Source organism: Canis lupus, unplaced genomic scaffold, assembly GCF_011100685.1.
Source record: "Canis lupus familiaris isolate Mischka breed German Shepherd unplaced genomic scaffold, alternate assembly UU_Cfam_GSD_1.0 chrUn_S1874H2071, whole genome shotgun sequence".
NCBI lineage: Eukaryota > Metazoa > Chordata > Mammalia > Carnivora > Canidae > Canis > Canis lupus.
The window spans coordinates 1-23,938 of NW_023330736.1; the positions used below are offsets into that span (position 1 = coordinate 1).

The following is a 23,938-nucleotide window of genomic DNA, read 5'->3' on the forward strand; positions in this document are numbered from 1 at the left end:
CTTTTCCACATTCATTACATTCATAGGGCTTCTCTCCTGAATGGCTTCTATAGTGTACAGTGAGGTTTGACATCCGAGAGAAGACTTTCCCACATTTACTACATTCATAGGGCTTCTCTCCCGAATGGATTCGGTGGTGGATGGTAAGATAGGACTTCTGAGAGAAGAACTTCCCACATTCATAACACTCATAGGGCTTCTCGCCTGTGTGCACTCTTTGATGTCTGAAGAGGGATGAATTATGGGAGAAGGTTTTCCCACATTCACTGCACCCATAGGGTTTCTCTTCAGAATGACTTCTGTAATGTATTGTGTAGTAAGACAACTCAGAAAATAATTTTCCACAGATGTTACATTCATAGGATTTCTCCCCTTTTGGAAGCGACTGGTGCCCATTGAAGGTTGAACTGTCAAGGAAGATTTTCCCACACTCATTACATTCATAGGGTTTGTCTCCCAAAGGAGCTGTAGGATGGTCAGTGAGATATGAGAACTGAGAGAGTTTCCCGCATTCACTACATTCGTGGGGTTTCTCATCTGTGTGTACCTTCCGATGTCTAATGAAGGCTGAATTTAAATTGAAGGTTTTCCCACACTCGTTACATTCATAGGGTTTCTCTTCTAAGTGACTTCTGTAATGTATAGTGAGGTATGACACTCGAGAGAAGAACTTCCCACATTCACTGCACTGATAGGGTTTCTCTCCTGTGTGTGTCCTCTGATGTGTAATGAGGGTAGATTTTCGGTAGTAGGATTTCCCACATTCATTACATTTGTAAAGTTTCTCTCCTGTATGCGTTCTTTGATGGTCACTGAGGGCAGACTTGCGGGAAAAGGATTTCCCACATTCGTTACAAGGATAGGGTCTTTCTCCTGAATGATTCCTCTGGTGTAGGGTGAGATGGGTCTTCTGGCAGAAGGTTTTCCCACATTCATTACATTCGTAGGGCTTCTCACCTGAATGAGTTCTCAAGTGTTGGGTGAGATGTAACTTCTGACAGAAGGTTTTCCCACATTCGTTACATTTATAGGGCTTCTCCTCTAAGTGTGATCTCCGATGGACAGTGAGAGTCCCCTTTTGACTGAAGGATTTCCCACAAACATTACATTCATAAGGTTTCTCCCCTGTATGGGCCCTTTGATGTATGATTAATTTTGACTTTTTACAGAAGGATTTTCCACATTCGCTGCATTCAAAGGGCTTCAATTCCATCTGTGATCTCTGGTATACATTAAAACTTGACATCTGGATGAAGTCTGACCCAGAGTCATTCCATTCATAGGGCTTTTCCCCTATATAAGCTCTCTTATGAGCAAGGAAAACAGCTTCATTGTCTAAGGCTTCCATGCATTCATTATATTCAAAGGGTTTCTCCAAAATATTAATTTTCTGAAGAATACTTTCTTCATTTTGAGAATAGCTTTCCCCATTTTGATTACATTCATAGGGTTTCCCTCCATGGTACATCTTCCCGCATTCACTACACTCATCAGGTTTCTTTCTTGCATAGCTTCCATCACTAATAATTAATTCTGAAGTAGATTCTAAATTCTTTCCACATGAGACACAAGTATGAGATATTATGCTTGAAGGAACAAGGCTTGTTTCCACATTATATGTTTTATCAAATACATTCTCTCTCTCTTCAATCAGGGTTTTGTCATTGACAGAAATAGCTTGCCTTGAATGTTCTTCTTCATTTCCTGGGATTCTCTCTATCAGGTCATCAACCTTCCAGACTTCTACAAAGGAATAAAATTAAACAAATTTTGAGAATCTGAACACACAGGTATCAAATGGGAGTGTTACTCAAGTGCCCTACTGTGGAGCTGACTCTGGCTTTACAGCCAATCTCCACAAATAAAAATCATCACAAGTATACAGACCCCCTTTCCCCTTGATTTGTCACATAAGACAGACCCCCACACACACATGGGAGTGGGGTGGGGTAGGCACAGGGAATGGATGACGGGGGACAGGACTCAGCACTAGAAAAAAAAGGGATAGTAAACTCACACTGAACACAAGTACCTTTGTTACTTCACAAACATGTTCAAAACTGGTAGAAAAGGTGAGATAAACCCAAGAACTGGTGAGCAGAGGGCAACATCACTGTAAGAGCACAGATTAAGGCAGAAATGGGAGGTCTCTTGACTACGTCAGTTCAGCGAGAGAGCAAGAGCAATTGATGCATGAATGTTCAAAGAAAACATCCAAGTATGGATTACACTGGCAGTAAGAGATAGCAATTATATTAAACTGTGAAGTACTACTTCATACTAAGATTACTATGATGACATCCTCACTGGCCCACACCCTTCAAAATCTGTCTTTCTATTCTGCACATAAATCCAAATAAACATTTTACAAATTCCTATCTCCTCATCTTTAGAGATAATCCTACAACCAGGGCTCCAACTCCCCAGTCCTTGTTCACATTTACCTGGAAGCAGATATCTAGGCATATAAATATCCAAAGGAAATGTAAGATGGGACCAGATGACAAGAGACCAAGCCACTAACATCAGCTTTCAGAAGTGTTCCCATGGCTGACTCAACCCTAACTGCACCTGTTTGCACAACAGAGTAGGTGGCTAAAAGAGCAGAGATGAGGCTACCTCGATTCAGATCCATCTCCAATGTACTACTGGCTGGGTCTTGAGCAAGTTATTTAACTGTGCTGCAGCTTCACACAGCTGAAATGTGCCCAAAATACAGCACTGGGAAAGGACCAACTGAGTGCATGTAAATCTCTCAGAACAGTATATGATAAAAAACAAACACCATCGATTTTCTTTCAATTTGCTGACTTAAATTTCATATCAGTCACATCACAACACTGAGTCCTGAAAACCAGCAAGAGTTGCATAGGTGCAGATTTTGTTTAGTGTAAAACCTTAAATCACAGATTTCTAAAGCTGCCCCTACAGGATTAACTTTTATTTCTATGTCTCTCACAAATTTTTGGAGCCTCAGAGCTACTGTTAGCTGTCTTCATCCACAATCAGTGCAACACCAACTGTTCTGTGCTCAGAAATTTACACTACTCCTGGGCCCCAAAGTTCCAAATACCAACAGGAAAACAAAAAAACAAAAACAAAAACAAAAAGAACAACAACAAAAAACAGAAGTTATCATTTACCAGTAAGATTTTTCATTACCTGGACTCACAAATATATTCAAACTATCATTTCACCAATCTTCCAAAATACCTTCTGCTACAGGAAGCCAGGCTATGCCCATTTATTTCCAACCACCAGCCTGTACTCATGCTCTTATTCACCAATATGGCTTCCAGCAGTAGCTATACTTAACATCTGTTTATAGTTCAGGGGAAGCTTTAAAAGATTTATCAAATCACTTCTTACCCACTTAACTTCCATTAATTTTTAAAATAGCATGATTACAAAATTGCATGTAACACATACTTGAAAGTAAGTACTCTATATGAAAGCTCCATCTGAACAACCCAGGCAGCCATGTTCCCCTTTCCTAACTAAACCCGGTATCTGAGAAGGGTATGGCTACATTTCCTAGTTTTCCTGGACTCTGTGATTAGAAGCTAAAGTACTTCCTAACTGATCAAATGGGGTGCTTTCAGGTACCACCTTAATCCTGTTTTTTGTTTTTTTTTTAAGATTTTATTTATTTATTCATGAGGGACAGAGAGAGAGGCAGAGACATAGGCAGAGGGAGAAGCAGGCTCCCTGCAGGGAGCCCAATGCATGATTCGATCCCCAGATCCCCAGACCCTGGATAGTCTGGATCACGCCCAGAGCTGAAGGTAGACACTCAACTGCTGAGCCACCCAGGCATCCCCACCATCCCCATTTTATCAAATCCCCAGTTGAGGATAAATTATGTCTCAACCGATCAGTAATAAAGGGCTTTCATCCCTAGGTTTTCAGTCTGTGAAAAATCTACAGAATGCCTTCAATATGTCACATATCAAAGCAGAGTGAAAAGATCCTTACTCTTTGGGAGACTTTAATTCAGGTAGAGAAAGGCTCAAGTAACAAATACACAATCATATCTAACTTTTGTGGTAACTGTGGAATGGGGATCAAGAGAAGGAATAGACAAATGTGGTGAATGAGCAATTAAGGAAAGCTTAAATAAGAGGTGAACTTTTTTTTTTTTTAGAGGTGAACTTTTAAGGGTAAAGTTCTAGAGGTTCTATTGCACAATAATGTGAATATAGTTAATTATCTTTGAACTGTATGCTTAAAAATGTTAAAATGGTAAATTTTGTTATGCATCTGTGTTTTTCTGAGCCTTGATATTTCTTTTGGGGTAGGTTTTTAAATTTTTTATTATTTATTTATTTATTTATTTTTTTAAAGTTTTTTTTTTTTTAATTTTTTATTTATTTATGATAGTCACAGAGAGAGAGAGAGAGAGAGAGGCAGAGACACAGGCAGAGGGAGAAGCAGGCTCCATGCACCGGGAGCCCGACGTGGGATTCGATCCCGGGTCTCCAGGATCGCGCCCTGGGCCAAAGGCATGCACCAAACCGCTGCGCCACCCAGGGATCCCGGTTTTTAAATTTTTTAAATTTATTTTTCAAATTCAAATATAATTAACATACAGTGTTATATTAATTTCAAGTATATATTGTTATCTCTTTATAAGTACAAAAAAAGAAGGAAAGAAATCAATTTGAGTAAGAAAAGTGCATGTGGAGGGACTATGATAGTCTTGAAATCTAGACAAAATGGGATTTAACAAGAGTCTGGGGAAACAGGACATGAATTTTGATGGGCAACATCGCATCATATTGGTTGGGACCTGAAAAGAGAATATAAATTCTATTTCAGAAGACACAGAAGAAAGACAGGCTCATCCTGTCAGCCCAGTGTTAAATCAAGTGGATATTTCAGATGAACAGCCTTTGCAATTTTCAACTAGGATTCACTGTAATCCAGGTATGAGAAAATATCCTTTACGATGATGTCAGAAGAAATTAAGAATATGCAGGAACTTTTTAAAGCATTTCACAAAAGATAAGAAACAGCAACCTTTTTAAGGGACCTGAAGAAAACTAAAGAACGGAAAACAGGCTCCTTTCCTCTATTAGTTGTTTGAAGCTCAGAGGTCATCATGAATGACCCACGAACTATGCCATCCAGGAAGTTCACAACCGAGAGACAACTTCAGGAGACACAAATGATCACTGATGTTCTTCGTCCCAGGAAGGCCACAGTAATTTGGGAACAACTAGCCACAGCGTACAAGACCACAGCACGCGTCAGCTTTTTATTTGGAATAGGAAATTCTGGTGGTGGCAAGACAACAGGCTTTGGCATGATCTAGGATTCCTTGGATTATACCAAAAAAAGGGAACCAAATACAGACTCACAAGACATGGCTTATACAAGAAGAAAAAGACCTTCAGGAAACACTGAGAGAACGCAAGAGCAGGACGAAGAAAAGTCAGGGGGACTGCTGGCAAATGGTGAGCCTGAGACTGGAAGACAGAAGTAATGACTCTGCAGTGACTTTATCTGAAGTGATTGTGAGGATTTTTCATGAGGATCAATACACTCAGAACTTTTCAAAAAGAATGGCCAACGGGGTCCTGGGGGCTAACCTTACTTATGAGTGAACACTCCCTGCATATCCCTGGTGGCTGCAGGCGTGGGAACACAAAGGAATGCAGGGGGAAAAGAAGAAGGCCTCACTCATTGCCGCTCTGCCACACCGAAACCGCTTAAAGCACAAAGCTGAACAAAAATCAAGATGGTTGCACCGATGCTGCAGCAAAGCTGGATTTTATTTTTTAATTTTTTTTTTTTTAATTTTGTAAAAGATTTTATTTATTTATTCATGAGCGACACAGAGAGAGAGAGGCAGAGACACAGGCAGAGGGAGAAGCAGAGTCCATTCAGGGAGCCTGATGTGGAACTTGATCCCAGACTCCAGGATCATGCCCTGGGCCAAAAGGAAGGGGCTCAACTGCTGAGCCACCCAGGCATCCCAAAGCTGGATTTTAAAGTACGCTTTTCTCTCACTCCTGCAAACCTTCCTTACCATCCTTCTTAGCTTGTGGTCTCAGGACCTGGCTCCACCCTGAAAACAACTGCTAAGGCTGGCAGCATATAGACAATTCCTGTGAAACCGGCTAGATCCTCTATTTCCCTATAACCCCCCACCTCAAACCCCTTCCTCGCAGTTTGTGAAGGCCACATCCCACTGCAGCCTCCTCTGCCTGACAAAGCAACAAGCTCTTTATTATTATTTTTTAAAAGATTTTATTTATTTTTTCATGAGAGACAGAGAGAGAGAGAAGCGGAGACATAGGCAGAGGGAGAAGCAGTCTCCTCACAGGAAGCCCGATGTGGGACTTGATCCAGGAACCGGGATTACACCCTAAGCCAAAGGCAGACGCTCAACCGCTGAGCCACCCAGCTGTCCCAGCAACAAAGCTCTTATTCCTCTTTATCCCCAACTGTCTTCAAGTTATATTTGGGCTCCGAAGCACGGGGGGCCAGTTTTCAACATCATCACCACGGGAGGACTGGCTTAGAGGCCTGTACTCATCACTGCCCAACAGCACACAGATGCACCCATGGCACGGCAGTGGCCGCCCTCCGCCCTCAACCAGCTCAGGGAGGGGACAGGTTTTGGTATCTGAGTGGTACTTGGCACAGAGAAGGGAGTGAAAACAGGCAGAAAACCAGCCTGAGGCACTTCACAGCAAAGAAGAATGAAAATGGAAGACAAAAAGAACGAATGAGAAAGCCTCAAGTTCATTTTTCTCTTAGACTTCTGAATGCCTGCAAACAACGGAATTCTGTACTCTCACGAGTAGGTGAGTTACTAAGAACGCAGGAGGAAGTGACTGGATCCTTGGCATTAGCTGGCACGGAAAATGCCTTCAGGTGTACATCAAATGTAAAATCAGGAGAACAGCCTGCCTGCTGCACTGGAGGGAGCAACGTGCTGCTGTGCCCTGGGATGTGTCGCTGAAGCACGAGAGGCAGAGGCTCGGGGTGACCATGTTCACAACAATACCATGCTAACTTACCCAGATGACTCTGACATGGCAGTTCACCTTCAGCTACCCATGGCTCCTCTCCCTGTTCCAATTTGAGGATCACTTTCGGTTTGGTGCTGTCATACCCTGTGAGAAACAGAGGCAGACTCAGATGGGCTGCTGGGCTCTCTGAACTCTGAGTCTGAGATCCTGTCCCAGAGGCCTAGAGGCTACAGGATAAAATGGGCCAGTTTCGCACCTTTGCAAAGTCAGAATGCTTCAATGGAGGCAAACGTACAAATACCCTATCTGGTGCCCAAAAGGAGTGAAAAGGTCCTATCACTTATTTCTTCAAACCTGAGGGAAAAATTAAATAGGCAGTTGCCCCTCATACCCCACCCCCGGGGCAGCAACCCAGACAGCAAGCTCTTCTCACCCACGGAGACGAGATGGCTGTAGTTCTCCAGCATCACATCCCTGTAGATGGTCTTCTCATTGGGCTCCAGCTGCTGCCACTCCTCCTGGGTGAAGTCCACAGCCACGTCCCTGAACGACACTGGCCCCTGTAATGGCATTGCGTTGGAAATAGTAACATGGAAGAGGTGTGCGTGCATAGGAGCTTACCAAGTTCACTGATAAAGCCACCTGTAAACATTGAAAACCTGACTGTATGTTAGACCCTGGAATGAAAACAAACCACAGTGGAAACACACTGCCTCTTGGTTTTCACATGACCCCTAAGAAACCAAACCCCCAAACCAGAAAACCAGAGTTCTTGTTGGTTCAGTTCCAGAGTTTTGCAACTGAACTGAGTTCTGGGGGACATTAAGATGAATAAAATAGCATTCCTGCCCTCAGTAAGCTTCTGGTCTGGCAAGGAAACACAACATGGATAAACAGGCATTTGATCCCTGGACCTTCCCTTCAGCCACCTTTGATGGGGGTCTGCTGTAGGACTGAGGGGGAAAGAAGATGCAGAGGTGTGAACATACCAACGGCAGGAACAGTGGCAGCAGCGACACTGAAGAGGCTGGTAGGAGGAAGAGGGCGGCGGGACCCTTTCTTAGGGGCAGCTCTCTACAGTACAAGATGATTCTCATTCAGGAGAATAAACTGCACAGTTACCTCCCTGCTCCCAAAACAAAACCAAACCCCCTAAAAGTCCAATTTGAAGAAATACAAAAACAGAATCTTGGAACACGAAGGCTGTTCCCTGGGCAGGAATTTCTCTGAGGAGACTCCTGACACAAGGAGTTGAGGAGAAGACGAAAACCCGGAGTGCTGAAGGCAGGGCTTTACACTCAGCACACACTGGGCGCCAGCAAGAGTGGACTGCGGGCTGCCCTTGAGAATCCCAGGCCCATCAAGAGGGCCCAGAATCCCTGCTGGCAGCCGAGGTGAAGAGCAAGTAACCACAGGAGCACCTGAGGAGCCCGAGCAGCTCCATTTTTGGTACCCAGAGCAGCCAGATGACAGTTGGCTGTGAAAACCTCTTGGCCGTGGACACCGCGGCCATACACATGGAAGAGTGCAACATACTTCAGGCCTCCACATGGAGGTGGTGGTCACACATTCACTGGCCAAATAGACTTCAGTCTGTGATAAATGTTAAACCGGAAGGAATATGGGTGCAATCCAAGAGTGTCTTGGGCAAACCAGGACACACACATTAACTCCATCTGTGTTGAACATGGGTGATCTTCCTGAAGGCAGCTCTCAGAGAACTACACTCAGAGGAAAGCGACTCAACCGACTTAACCATGTCTCCCAACTTTTGACCGGTTCAAAACAGGGGTGGTGCCTACAGATTCTGTGCCTAAGGAGACACAATCCACAGAAGAAAAAGATAACCTAGAAAATGGGAAAAATTTCTGCCAACTATGTATTTGGTAAGGGATTCATACCACAATATAGAGAGAACTCCTAAAGCCCAACAACAGATACCTACATGATTCAAAATGGGCAAAAGACCTGAACAGACATTTCTCAAAGACAACACATAGGTGTCCAATAAGCACGTGGGAAAATCCTCCACATCACTAGTCATGAGGGAAATGCAAATCAAAGCCACAATGAGTTACCACCTGCCATCTCTTAAGATGTCTAATACCAGAAAGCCAGGAAATAACACATGTTGGAGAAATTAGAACCCTCGTACACTGTTGGTGGAATGCAAACTGATGCAGCCACTGTAGGCATGAGAGCTCCTCAAAAATTAAAGATAAAATTACCATATGATCCAGCAATTCCACTTTTGGGTATATACTTAAAAGAACTGAAAGCAGGGTCTCAAACGTATTTATAACCCATGCTTGTTGCAGCATTATTCACAACAGCCAAAATGCAAAAGTAATCAAGTGTCCATCAACATATCAAGAGACAAGTAACATGTGGTCTTTATGTAACAATGGAGTAAAATCCAGCCTTAAAAGGAAGAAGATTCTAGCACCGGGTACATAATCCTCAGTGAAATAAACCAGTTACAAAAAGACAAATACTACATGATTCCATTTAGGTGAGGTACTTAGAGCAGTCATAATCATAGCTACATAATGTACAATGGTTGCAGGGGCGAGGCGAGGCAGGGTGGGAAGTTAATTATTTAATGGAGACAGAGTTCCAGGTTTTGCAAGATAGAACGTTTTCCATATTGATGGTGGTTGATGGTTGCACAACAATGTGAATGTACTTAATGCCATGAACTGTATGTTGTAAAATAGTTAAAATAGTAAACTTTACATAATGTGTAATTTACAATTAAAAAAAACGGAAGAAAAAAGCTGAAGTGATGTCTATCTAAATATATTTCCCTAATCCATTAACTTCCAGAGCTCTGCAGTCATCCCCCTCCATAAAGAAAAGAGCGAAAAGGGGTCATTATTTGAGTATATTCATGTTAGCTAGTAGTAATTTTTCTCTCAAAAACTGAAAAAATCAAGAATCATCAGCTAATTGAGGAAAACAGTGTAAATAAAAGATAAGCATCAAGATGAGCAGCTCAACAATGATAGAATCAATTTCATAAAGAAAACAACTTACATTTTTTCTAACGATTTACATTTTTCAATAAATTAAGAAGGATACTTCTTCCAGTAAAGGAGAACATTCTCCAAAAGCAGTCAGCAAAGATTACTTAGAAATTAAAGATTAAATAATTTAAATTAAATTATTGAATTTTTTAAAACTCCCAAGAGGCTTAAATAACAAACGAGACACAGAATATGCAATTTAGGAAATCTCTCAGATAACAAGAAATTGAAATGATGGAAAAAGAGCTTGAGATACAAAAGCCATATGTGATAGGTTCAAGTTTTCAGAAAGAGAAAACAAGAAGGATGGACACAAAGAATCAAAGACAGAATGGTAAATGATACCTGAGCTGAAGGATAGCATAAGCCTTCACTTCACAAGGGGCCATCCAATTTGCAAACAAGAATATTGGGGGGGAAATACAGATCTAGAAATTTCCTCATAAAATGCCCAAAACCAAAAAATAAAGGAAAACCTTCTAAAAAAGTTACAGGTGGGGAGAAACAACTCACCCCTCTAACTGCCTTGGTAGCTTAAAAAAAACAACCCTGGTAACCCATTCTACTTCTCACCTGAAAAAAAAACCCTTGGACAACTGCCTATGACTTGTGAAAGAAAAAAGATTTTGACCCAGAATTGCACAGCAACCCAAGCTATCATTTCAGCCCATGAACATTAGACACTTTCAGGAAAGCAAGGCAATTTATTATCAAAGGAAACACTTCTCTCAAAATGTTCAAGATATATGCCATTCTAATATGGTTAAGAAAATACTTTTTCCTCCACAAAGATGCTGAAAAAACCTTTAACAATATTCAAAATACATACGTGATTTAAAAAAACCTTCAAGAAAACAGGAATGGATACTTCACTAGCACAAATATATGTATACACACACACTCTTATATCCTACCTAATACGCATAGATGAGTGATACACATAGACATCTCAATCACATGCAAGCACATTTATGTGTTAGGTTATATGCTCAGGTATATTTATGCAGTCCTCTCAGTTCTAAAGTCAGAGTTTTACTTAATGGACAAACACTAGAAGCATTCCCAGCAAGACCTGGAACAGGACAAAATGCTCACTATCTCCAGCTGGAAAAAACAATTAGAGGCATACTAATCAATAGAGAAAGAATAAAACCATTTCTATTTGCAGGTGATATACTATATCCAGAAAACTCAGAGAATCAACAACAAAACCAACTCAATAAAAGAATATTATTAGGTAAGAGAATACAAAAATCAACACATATAAAGCAACAGCCTGGCTGGCTCAGCTGGAAGAGCATAAGACTCTTGATCTTGGGGTCGTAAGTTTTCGCCTCATGTTGGATGTAGAGATCACTTAACTTAAACACAAGGAAGAAAAAGAAAATCATTAAAAAAAACACACACACACAAAACCCAACAGCCTTTGTTACATTATTAGACTAAGACAGAATTCAAACATGCACACAGTTTATGGAGTAACAGAAAAGATAAAACTGTTAGTAAGAAATGTACCAGGGGATCCCTGGATGGCTCAGCGGTTTGGCACCTGCCTTCAGCCGGGGCGTGATCCTGGAGACCTGGGATCGAGTCCCATGACAGGCTGCATGGAGCCTGCTTCTCCCTCTGCCTGTGTCTCTGCATCTCTCTCTCTCTCTGTCTCATGAATAAATAAAATCTTAAAAAAAAAAAAAAAGAAAGAAATGTACCAAATCTATCCTAGGAACATTTTAAAAACACTCCTGAAAGACACAGAAGCACACTGAAACAAATAAATGAAAAAAAAAAAAAAAAAAAAAAACAAAACAAAACCTCAAAGAACAAATAAAAGATGCTCCTTGTTCCTGGACAGGTCAACTCAATAATACAAATAGGTAAATCACCCTACTCTCAATTATTTTATAGATATGTGATACCAACAAAAATACCAAAAAGCTTTTTTCCTGGAACTAGGTGAGCTAGCACTAAAGTTCATATGGGGGGGGGGGGGGGGGGAGGGAGATCAAGAACTAGGAAAATCGCCAAAAAAAAAAAGAAGCTGTTTAGGAGGCCTAACCCCTACCAGACTTAAAAAACACAACCTTCATGATTAAAAGCGTTTGGTATTGGCATATGGATGGAGATGGATCAATGGAATAGAGCACAAAATCTAGAAATAGACTTGTGTTATTACATGACATATCATGAGAATGCGTGATATCATAATACAATATAACAATCCACAGAACTGATTTTTAATAAACACTGTTAGAGCAACTATAGTCATTTGGGCGTGGACCAAACTAATCCATGCCTTATACTATGTAAGAAAAAAGTCCAAGTGAATCACTAATCTAAATATAAAATATTAAACCACACAGAAAAAAAAATAGGTGAAATTTCCCTATAACCAAGATGTGGGAAAAGGTTTCTAACTATGACTAAAAATATAGGAGTCAGGACTGCTTCCAACCAAGATGAACAAGGAGCAGATTTACCCTGCCTCCTGAAAGCACACTGAAAAACAAAATATACGAAACACTGGTTTTTAAGACATGGATCTTGAAGCAACGAAGGACAGGAATCAGAGATGGGAGATAAACAAGAGGAGGCCTGTTGTTACTGCTAAGAGGACTTCCAGCCCTGGAGCAGGGAGGGAGAACTATGACAGAGGAAGGAAGGATTGACAAACAGGGTAAACACACAGGAAATAACCAGCCATACAGAAAATCATTCATCTACTGAAATGGGCCTAGAACAGATGTGGATGTTACAAGATGGTAGAGAACTTTAAAAATAGTTTACAACTGTATTCCTCATGTTCAAAACATTTGAATAGGAAGTAGGGAAGACATAAAAAAAAAAGACTCAAATCAAACTTCTACACATAAAGACTACAGTGTCTGAAATGAAAATTACACTGCACTAGATTAGCACAACACGGAAAAAAACATCAGTGAACAACAGCATAGCAAACAAAAGCTTATGTAAAATGAAACACATACAGAAAAAGGAATTTAAAGAGAATGAAGAGTGTCAGTGGTTGTGGGACAACTTCGACCAGTGAAACAAAACAAGTAAGAGGAATCACTGAAGGACAGATAGAGGCGGGGGGAATATTTGAAGAATGTGGTAAAAAATTTCCCAAAGTTGATGAAATCATAAACCACACGGATCCAAGAAGTTCAATGATCCCCAAACACAGACATAAAGAAAACAATATCAAGAGATAACACAATCACATTGCTCAAAACCAGGAATAAAGAGAAACATTTAAAAGCAGCTAGAGGAAAAACAAAGACAAAAACCACATAGAGAGGAAAGAAGGTGAGAGAATGATGTCACATTTCTCTTAGAAATGATGTGAGACACAGTAGAGGAACATGTCTGAAGAATACGAGAAAAACCAGCAAACCTCCCTTGAAACAAAACCAAGGCAAAAAAAAAAAGCATTTTCTGATATGAGAGCTGAAAGAATTCATTAGCAACTACAAGAAATGTTCCAGGGCCCCTGGGTGGCTCATTTGTTGATTTCAGCTCAGGTCATGATCTCAGAGGCCTGGGATCAAGCCCCAAGTCCAGCTCTGTACTCAGAGCTGAGTCCGCTTGGGACTTCTCTCTCCTCTGCCCCTCCCCTCCACTCTTGCTCTCTCTTCCTCCCAAATAAATAAATAATGCTTAAAAAAAAAAGTGTTCTAAAATCTATAAAGAACTTATCAAACTTAACATGCAAAAAACAAATAGTCCAGTTAAGAAATGGGCAGAGACGTGAAGAGACATTTTTTCCAAAGACATCCGGCATTCTTTCAAAGAAGATATCCAAAGAAGACAGACACATGAAAAGATGCTCAACATCACTTATCACCAGAGAAATATAAATCAAAACCATGATGAGATATCACCTCACACCTATCAGAAAGGCCAAATAAAAATTCAAAAAACAACATCCCTCTTCTACTGTTGGTGGGAATGCAAACTGGTACAGCCATTCTGGAAAACAGTATGGAGGTTCCTCAAAAAGTTAAAAATAGAGCTACCCTAGGATCCACCAATTGCACTATTGGCTAAGTATTTACCCAAAGGATATAAAAATACAGATTCAAACATTCTGATGTTTATATCCGCATTATCAACACCAGCCAAACTATGAAGAGAGTCCACACTTGATCTTAGCCAAAAGGCCGAGAAGCGATTATGAAGAGAGTCCAAATGTCCTTTGAGTAGTGAATGGATAAAGAAGAAATGGTTGACCATAAAGTTCAGGGTCCACTTCTGGATTCTCTATTCTGTTCCAATGATCTATGTGTCTGTTTTTTGTGCCAGTACCACACTGTCTTGATGACCACAGCTTTGTAGTACAACCTGAAATCTGGCATTGTGATGCCCCCAGATATGGTTTTCTTTTTTAAAATTCCCCTGGCTATTCGATAAAGGAGGAAAGACTATCCATTGGAAGAAAGACAGTCTCTTCAATAAATGGTGCTGGGAAAATTGGACATCCACATGCAGAAGAATGAAACTAGACCACTCTCTTTCACCATACACAAAGATAAACTCAAAATGGATGAAAGATCTAAATGTGAGACAAGATTCCATCAAAATCCTAGAGAAGAACACAGGCAACACCCTTTTTGAACTCGGCCATAGTAACTTCTTGCAAGATACATCCACGAAGGCAAAAGAAACAAAAGCAAAAATGAACTATTGGGACTTCATCAAGATAAGAAGCTTTTGCACAGCAAAGGATACAGTCAACAAAACTAAAAGACAACCTACAGAATGGGAAAAGATATTTGCAAATGACATATCAGATAAAGGGCTAGTTTCCAAGATCTATAAAGAACTTATTAAACTCAACACCAAAGAAACAAACAATCCAATCATGAAATGGGCAAAAGACATGAACAGAAATCTCACAGAGGAAGACATAGACATGGCCAACATGCATATGAGAAAATGCTCTGCATCACTTGCCATCAGGGAAATACAAATCAAAACCACAATGAGATACCACCTCACACCGGCGAGAATGGGGCAAATTAACAAGGCAGGAAACAACAAATGTTGGAGAGGATGCGGAGAAAAGGGAACCCTCTTACACTGTTGGTGGGAATGTGAACTGGTGCAGCCACTCTGGAAAACTGTGTGGAGGTTCCTCAAACAGTTAAAAATAGACCTGCCCTACGACCCAGCAATTGCACTGTTGGGGATTTACCCCAAAGATACAAATGCAATGAAACGCCGGGACACCTGCACCCCGATGTTTATAGCAGCAATTGCCACAATAGCCAAACTGTGGAAGGAGCCTCGGTGTCCAACGAAAGAATGAATGGATAAAGAAGATGTAGTTTATGTATACAATGGAATATTACTCAGCTATTAGAAATGACAAATACGCACCATTTGCTTCAACGTGGATGGAACTGGAGGGTATTATGCTGAGTGAAGTAAGTCAGTCGGAGAAGGACAAACATTATATGTTCTCATTCATTTGGGGAATATAAATAATAGTGAAAGGGAATATAAGGGAAGGGAGAAGAAATGTGTGGGAAATATCAGAAAGGGAGACAGAACGTAAAGACTGCTAACTCTGGGAAACGAACTAGGGGTGGTAGAAGGGGAGAAGGGTGGGGGGTGGGAGTGAATGGGTGACCGGCCCTGGGGGTTATTCTGTATGTTAGTAAATTGAACACCAATAAAAAATAAATTAAAAAAAAGAAGAAATGGTGTATATACACAATGAACTACTTAGGCATCAAAATGAATGGACTCTTGCCATTTGCAATGACATGGATGGAAGTATACTATCCTAAGTAAAGTAAGTCAGAGAAAAACAAATACCGTATGATCTCATTCATATTGGAATTTAAGAAAGCAGATGAATATATGGGAAGGGGGAAAAAAGAGGGACACAAACCATAAGATTCTTTTTTATTCTAAAAGATTTTATTTATTTATTCAGGAGAGACGCAGACAGAGAGAGAGAGACAGAGAGAGAGAGGCAGAGACAGAAGCAAGCTTCATGCAGGGAGCCCGACGAGGGACTTGATCCAGGGCCTCCAGGATCAGGCCCTGAGCTGAAGGCCGCTCTAAATCCCTGAACCATCGAGGCTACCCAACCATAAGATTCTTAAGGACTGAGAACACACTGAGGGTTGATGGAGGGATGTGGGGGGGGAGGGGCTAGAAGGGGGAATGAGTATGAAGGAGGGCACGTGTGATGAGCACAACGTGTCTCATATATGTGGTTAATCACTGAATTCTCCTGAAACCAATACGGCACTGCATTTTCCCTAACTAAAATTTAAATAAAAATTAGGAAAAAAACAAAAACAAAAAACCCCGAGTGTTCAAGAAAGTCCATCAGGCAGAAGGAAAATCACAGGAGATCTAAACCTGGATAGACATAAAACATAAAGAAACCAAGAGTACCAGAAATGGTAACTATGTTATTTTCTTATTCTTTACAAATATAACTCTTTACCTAAAAATCACAATATCTTCGGGGATTCATTCTACCTGTAAAAGTAATATCAACAAGAACATAAGGACCAAGAGGGGAAAAATGGAAATAACAACAAGCTCCCTATAGTTGAAGTGAAACAGTACATTACCTGAAGATAAAACGTAAAATATTAAAGCTGCATATTACAAACCCCAAAGCTATAAAAACATAACAGTGTTAGAGCTAATGATCCCGCAAAAGATGTAAAATGGAAAAAAAAAAATACACAATCCATTCGAAGGAAAGAAGTTCACAAAAGCAAAAAGAAACAAAGCCAAAAATACAAAGAGAAAACAAAACCAGACTACAACCTAACTGGTTATATCAATAATCAGATTACATATAAGGTGGTTTAAGCAACCCAATTAATAAGCAGAAACTGTTAGACTGGATTTAAACACCAAAATCCAACTAACTGCACTTCAAATATAAAGATGGAAATAGGGGAGATCCCTGGGTGGCCCAGTGGTTTGGCGCTTGCCTTTGGCCGAGGGCACGATTCTGGAGTCCTGGGATCGAGTCCCACGTCGGGCTCCCTGCATGGAGCCAGCTTCTCCATCTGCCTGTGTCTCTGCCTCTCTCAAGATCTCTCTATCATAAATAAATAAATTAAAAAAAAAAAAAAAGGATGGAAATAGGCTAAAACTGAAGGGTGAAATCACACACAACACGTCTCAAAAGCAAGCCAGACTGGCTACATGACAATGTTATAAAAATATACCACGTCTGGAATTCACCCATCAATCAATATTCTTGATTTTAGTAGGTATAATCTGAAGAGGGACTTGACAGATGACATCTGCTGTCAAATGATTCAGATAAGATATATATATATATATATATATATATATATATATATATATATACACACACACACACACACAAACACACACAGCTAATAAAGCAAATGTGGGGAGAGGTAAAAAAACTGGAGTATCTGGGCAAAGGGAACATGGGAGTTCTCTAAGATCCTTGCGACTGTTGTGAAAGTTTGAAGTTTTTTCAACATAAAATGTTGAATAAAAATGAATGTTATCAAATACATAGAGGATGTTGCAAAAGGACTCAGAAACCCATGTGAAGGGATTCCTCTGGTCAAACACAGAACCACTTAGACATCAAACAAAAAACGACTTCAATGTACTGAAATACTTAAAATATGTGTAAACCCATGAGCTCATAACGGTAACAAAATGAAACAAAGAAAAATCCCAGTTGCTTAGGAGCCCACTGGATATTGTGAAAATAATCTTGTCTGTAAGAACCACAGAACTATTTAAAGAGATGTTGTTCTTTAGGAAAGTATTCTAGCTGGGAACCAAGAAATGGTAAAGTAACATAGCACCATCTTGTCTCCCCTAAAGAATTGGGGGATCTTGGCAATGAACACCAACCAATAGATTGCTAACGTCACAAAAACAAAGGAAGAAGATATGGCCCTCGAGGGGAAGCGGATAGTAGTCATGAGCAGCAAAGACTTGCAAAGAACTGAACAGAACTGGGTCAACGTCCAGAGCTAACTACCAATTATAGAAGGCATATGGGTAATGACAAAAGTCGTCGAAGTTAGAATGACAGCAACGAGGTCCACACAATCCAGACTACGGGAAACACAGGATAGACAAAATTTCTTCAAAACATAGATTACAAAGCAGTAACATAACACACATACAAGGAAACCATCAGTAAATGATTTAAAAGACTTAACCACCTGGAGAGAGTGGTCTCTGTGTGTATGCTGATTGAAAAGAAACCATCTCAAACACATCCAAGAAGATGGCGAAACTTTCAACACCAGATATTATATACTCAGAAAATAGGTATTGCAGGTTACCCTCCACTACTTTTTCAAACACCCCTGATCAGTTAAAGAGCAAAAAATATCTGCAGGTGAACCTTTTTAAAAGCCAAGCAGGGATCCCTGGGTGGCGCAGCGGTTTAGCGCCTGCCTTTGGCTCAGGGCGCGATCCTGGAGACCCGGGATCGAGTCCCACGTCAGGCTCCCGGTGTATGGAGCCTGCTTCTCCCTCTGCCTGTGTCTCTGCCTCTCTCGCTCTCTCTGTGTGTGACTATCATAAATAAATAAAAAAAAAATTAAATAAAAAAAAAAAAAAGCCAAGCAAAGGGAGACTCCACGAAGAAAAGACACGTGGAAGTAATACGTCAGACGAATGATCACGGGAGGTAAGAGCTGGATGATGTCTGATGCATCTGACTGTACTGAGATCACCGCTAATCTTTTTTTAAAAAGATTTTATCATTATTTGATAGTGAGCAACACAGTGAGAGAGATAGCAAAGAGAGTGAGAGCACACACAAGTGGGGGGAGGGACAGAGGAGAAGCAGACCCACAGAGCAGGGAGCCCAACTCGGTGTTCGATCACAGGGCCCCAGCGTCCATGACCTTGAGCCAAAGGCAGACACTTAGCTGCCTGAGTCACCCAGGGGCCCAGGTCACTGCTAATCTGTAGCAATACGTTCCAGAGAGGGGTGAGGACAAAATCAAGATGCTAAGAATTGAAATGGGAACGGCAGTGACTGCATATTTACTAGGGAATACCTCGCTGTATTATGTACTGCACAACCCGAACAAGTAGGAATAACAGAAGCCACCTGAAGGATGCGCAGGCCATTACACTCACGACTCAGCTTTTACCCCCTGGACAAAACTAGTAACAATGAAAATATGTCTCCTTGGATCACCGTATTTTGGTGCCTGGAAAATTATACATACCAGGTCCTCGGTTTTTATAACAAAAAATATGTAATCAGTTGCAATGATTTAAGTGATCATTAGGAAAGCTACCAGCAACTACATCAATTTCACAAACACAGTTTCACAAGTCCTAAGAAACCTTTTAAGCCCACAAGTTAAAAAATTGTTTCCTCTTATAACATTGGAAATCATGTAACGCACCGTACCCTCCTTTCTCTGACGACCAGGCACATGAGTCAACTATGTAGCCCTACCCCATAACTCTGCACACATGAATTCCACAAAAGACTCTGTGCTAATCTGACAGGGTGAGAAGTGCATGTTACATGATAACGTCTTTTATTTCCATACTCCATTTTAAAATCTGGACCCATATAAATCTGCTGAAATGCATTACAAAACCAAGCACGGACACAGGAAAACTCACCTGGGATTCATTCATTTTCTGCTGCTCTTGGAAAACCATAGACTGTTAACGGTGGACCTGGGGAAGAAGAAGAAATTGATAGAAGTCACTGGTCATCCTGCATAATACCGTCCAAAGAAATCTCATTCCCTGTGAACACTCAGAAGAGGCTAAAAATTGTGAGAAAAGAGAAAGGTACAAGAGAATTGGGGTCCCTCCCACGGATCACGAGGTGATCAGATGCGTTACTCTTTCTTTTTCTTTTTAAGATTTTATTTATTTGTTTATTCACGAGACCCAGAGAGACAGAGAGAGAGAGAGACAGAGAGGAGAGAGAGAGAGAGAGAGAGGCAGAGACACAGGCAGAGGGAGAAGCAGGCTCCATGCAGGGAGCCCGACGTGGGACTCCATCCTGGATCTCCAGGATCCACACCCTCCGCCGAAGGACCCGTGAAACCACTGAGCCACCCGGCTGCCCTAGATGGGTTACTCTTCAATGTTAATATAACATCGGCTCATTTTTTCAAACCGTTTGCCTTCATTACACTAACGCTGAAAAAAACCCTCCTCTTCACGGTGCTCTCTTCCGTCTTTCCTTACCTCTTCAAATGACTTAAAATCACGTATGCACAGGAACAGAAAACACCAGGTCTCTAAAGCAGGGTAAAGGTGCATCAGGCGCACTTGTTTCCAATGCTCTCCCTTCACTGGCTTGTGCGCTAGCTACACCGAAGAACCTTTTGATCACGAAAACTAACAGGGCCGGCCAGCACGCGCGCCCAGGAGCTCAGGCCCGAGAGCAAGCCCCACCCACGGACCCCGTCGCCCTGGACAAGCCGCCCTCCCTTCTCAGGCCCAGGCTCCTCTGTCAACCAGGCAGCCGCAGCCCGGCCCTCCTCGCACACCAGGCCCTGCGCTCCACCGGCAGATGCCCAGGGCACAACGCAGCCGGCTCCGCACACACTCCTGGGCGCTTAGAGACCCGTCTGCAGGCTGGACAGGCGACGCGCAGCAGCGGGGGACGGGGCAAGGGGAGGCGGGAGCCCCTTGCGCCCCCGGGAGCCGGGACCCCACGAGTCCCGCGTCCCGGGGAGCGCCCATCCTCCCCCCCGCCCGCGCGCACTCTGGCCGCCCGGAAGATCCACACCGCCAGGAGGCCCGCGAGCGCACGACCTACCCCGTCGGGACCCGCCGAGCTGCCCCAAGGCTCGCGAGGGATCCGGGGCGGGGGCTGCCTCCTCCTGCGCCGCCGGGCCGCCGTTCCCGGGCGCCGGCTCTGGACTAGCGCGCAAACTCACTTCGGGCCGACCACCCTCCGGGGCCCCAAACGGCGCCTGACGCCTCGCCGTCCTGCGGCCGCAAACCGGCCGGACCGGGCCCCGCCGCCGGCCGCCGCCGCCGCCGCCACTCGACCGCCCGGCTCCTCCGGCCCAGGCCCGCGGGCTCCGGGGCTCGCGCTGGGGGGGATCCCCTCGCGCCTCCGCCCGTCCCGCGCGGACCCGCGCCCTCTGGGTGCCGGCCCGGCCGGGACGGCGGACAGCCCGCGGGTACCGGGGGAATCCTCGGCCGCCGGAGGCCGAAGCCTGGGAACCGCGGCGAGCGGTGACCTGCGCACGCACAGGAAGCGAGAGCAGCGCGGCCGCACTGCGCCTGCGCCAACCACGCACACAGGCCGAGCTGCACATGCGCACCACGGCGCCGGCAGTGCGGCCCGGGTCCTGCGGGAGCCCCCTGGGGGAGCGGCACAAACACCCGGACTCTGTTTCCCGGGAGTCCAAGCGCCCACACGCTAGGGGACGTCTCGAAAAGTCTCCACCTCCTCGGGTGGGTAAGAAGCACCGTGCTCAGAGGATTGACCATCCGGACTACGGCCCTATGTCCCCGTCGTCTTCGCTCCCGTGAGGAATCGAGGAGACGTGTCGCTTCTAGCAGCGGCTGTGCCTGCGTCCTGGATCCCTGGTTCCTTTCCTTGCCCTGAGGTCTGTCTGTCGGCTTGGCACGGAGACTTCCACAAAGCAGAGAGGACGGGGAAGGGTGCACGTGTGCACGTCACTGAACTTTGACAAGTTGCACACCAACACACTGGGATACGATTACTACTCAGCGAGGACATAAGAGAGGCGCATGGTTTCTCCAAGAAAGGAGAAGCAAATAGAAAAGGTAGCTTGTCCAGTTGCACAACGAATGCAAAGTACAGACTGTGGAACAACCGGGTTTCACACACACACAAACCCGAACCATATCCCTGGGAATTGCCCGTCCGACGAATTAAATGTCTGTTAGGTTAAAGTGCCATGTTTTTGACGAGGAGGTCCTAAGGACAAGGATTTGAGCAGTATTTTGGGGGAGAGATTATATAACGGCGCGCCTGGCCAAGTGCTTCTTCGACGCCGCGGGGTGGTGGAGATTAAAAGGAGAATCTCCCGGTCGCCTGGGTGGGCTCAGCAGTTGAGCGTCTGCCTTGGGCTCAGGCGGTGATGCCCAGGTCCAGGGTGGAGTCCCGCATCGGGCTCCCTGCAGGGGGCCTGCTTCTCCCTCTGCCTGCCTCTCTGCCTCTCTCTGTGTCTCTCAGGAGTAAATAAATCTTAAAAAAAAAAAACAAAAAACAAACCTTCAAAAAACCTTCTCCTGCCATCCAGAAAATCCTCTCCACAAATATAGAAAGAAGAGAACGATTGTTATGTTGGTTTAAACGATTTATTTGAGAGAGAGAGGGGGAGGAGAGAGAGGGCGTGAGAGCAGGGGGAGGGGCAGAGGGAGAAGAAGGAGAGAATCCCCAGCTGACTCCAGGCTCAGCCAGCAGCCCCACGGAGGGCTTCATTCCACAACCCTGACATCCGGACCTGAGCCCAAACCAAGAGGCAGCTGCTTACCTGGCTAAGCCACCCAGGCCCCCCATCCTACCGTAAATAACCTTTAAACCAGACTGTGTCGCACATCACAGGCAAACCACTAACAAGTTTGCAAGGAGAACCCGGAGACTTGTCTTTCCTTGTAGCTCAGCCCATAGTTCTCATCCTAAGTGGTAAACCTGTTTCACACCTACAGGACTCGTCAGCACATTTGCTATGCATTTTTCATAGTTCATCCTAAATTCACCTGGTAATCGGGGTGCTGGTCCATCCTAGTTGTCTCTGTGTGAAGGAAGGAGAAAAAGTTCTTACCTTTCTCTGTCAAGCAGTAGTTTACAGCTCATAGCAAGATGCCTAGAGACCATGCTTACCCCCCTCCCGGAGACACAGAGGGACACTATCTTCCTGAGGTTTACAGGTCCAAGAGATGGCTCCCAGGCCCTTAAGAACAACCTTCCTGGGTTGTAATGTGGGCAATACAATTGTTCAGCTTCAACGATATTTAGATTACATATGAGATCAACAGAGGAAGCGTATTTATAGTACAAGTTTTACTCAGGTAATGCTTTTATCTTTTTAAAGATTTCATATTCCTGAGACACACAGAGAGAGGGGAAGAGACATAGGCAACTGGAGAAGCCAGGCTGCCTGTAGGGGGCCTGTTGTCGTGTTGTGGGACTCCATCCCAAGACCCCAGGATCACACCTGAGCCAAAGACACCCGCTCAACCAGAGCCACTCAGGTGCCCCACTAACACTCTTATGTTTTTGTGGGTTTTTTTTTAAGATTTATTCATTTGTTCAAGAGAGACACAGAGAGGAGAGAGAGGCACAGACACAGGCAGAGGAAGAAGCAAGCCCCCGGCAGAGAGCCTGATGCAGGACATGATTCCAGGAGCCCGGGATCACGACCTGAGCCTAAGGCAGATGCTCAACGACCGAACCACCCACGGCCCCCCGCCCGTAAATCTCTTCTAAAAAGTAACAGTAAGTACTCTTTATACCAATGAACGGGCACATAACCCATTCCCGATTCCCTTAGCCGAGCTGCTGCATCAAACTAATCCCTCACAAAGGGTGTGCTTCTCCCGAAGCTGCCGATGGCAGTGGCAGTGTAGCCAGGAGCAGTCTTGCCCAGCTCTTGCTGCTAGGAAGTGTGGCTGGTGCCGGAATGCTCACCGAAGGGAGTGCTGCAGTTGGAGCCAGGCGGTCACCCTCCCCTGGCCTGAGCCTAAGAAGATCTCCAGGCACATCCCTTCCATATCCTTTTCCGTATTCAGCAGGTAAAGGACAGAAGGTGCGCTGAGCACGTCGGTGAAGACAGGCAGAACCCCAGTCCCCTGGGTCCTGGCCTTCAGCCCCTGCTCCCCCACCACCACCCCAGTGCACTGCCTGGCTCAGCTGAAGACCGGGACACCCTCCCACCTCTCCCCTCTGGCTCTCTGCCTGTGAACTCTGGCTGCCGTGCCCCTCCC

The 23,938-nt window shown here is 43.8% G+C and overlaps 1 protein-coding gene across 1 annotated transcript; it reads right to left on the reverse strand.

Annotated features, from left to right (window-relative positions):
• Positions 1–18: 18 nt before the first annotated feature.
• LOC119878743 (RB-associated KRAB zinc finger protein) lies at positions 19–7,552 on the reverse strand (the record flags this gene model as incomplete). Its single annotated transcript, XM_038589314.1, has 3 exons — positions 7,414–7,552; positions 7,029–7,124; positions 19–1,743 (listed from the first exon to the last, which is right to left on the reverse strand). Coding segments are annotated over exons 1-3 (1,960 nt in total), but the record flags the coding sequence as incomplete, so codon positions are not given.
• Between the last annotated feature and the right edge of the window lie 16,386 nt (positions 7,553–23,938).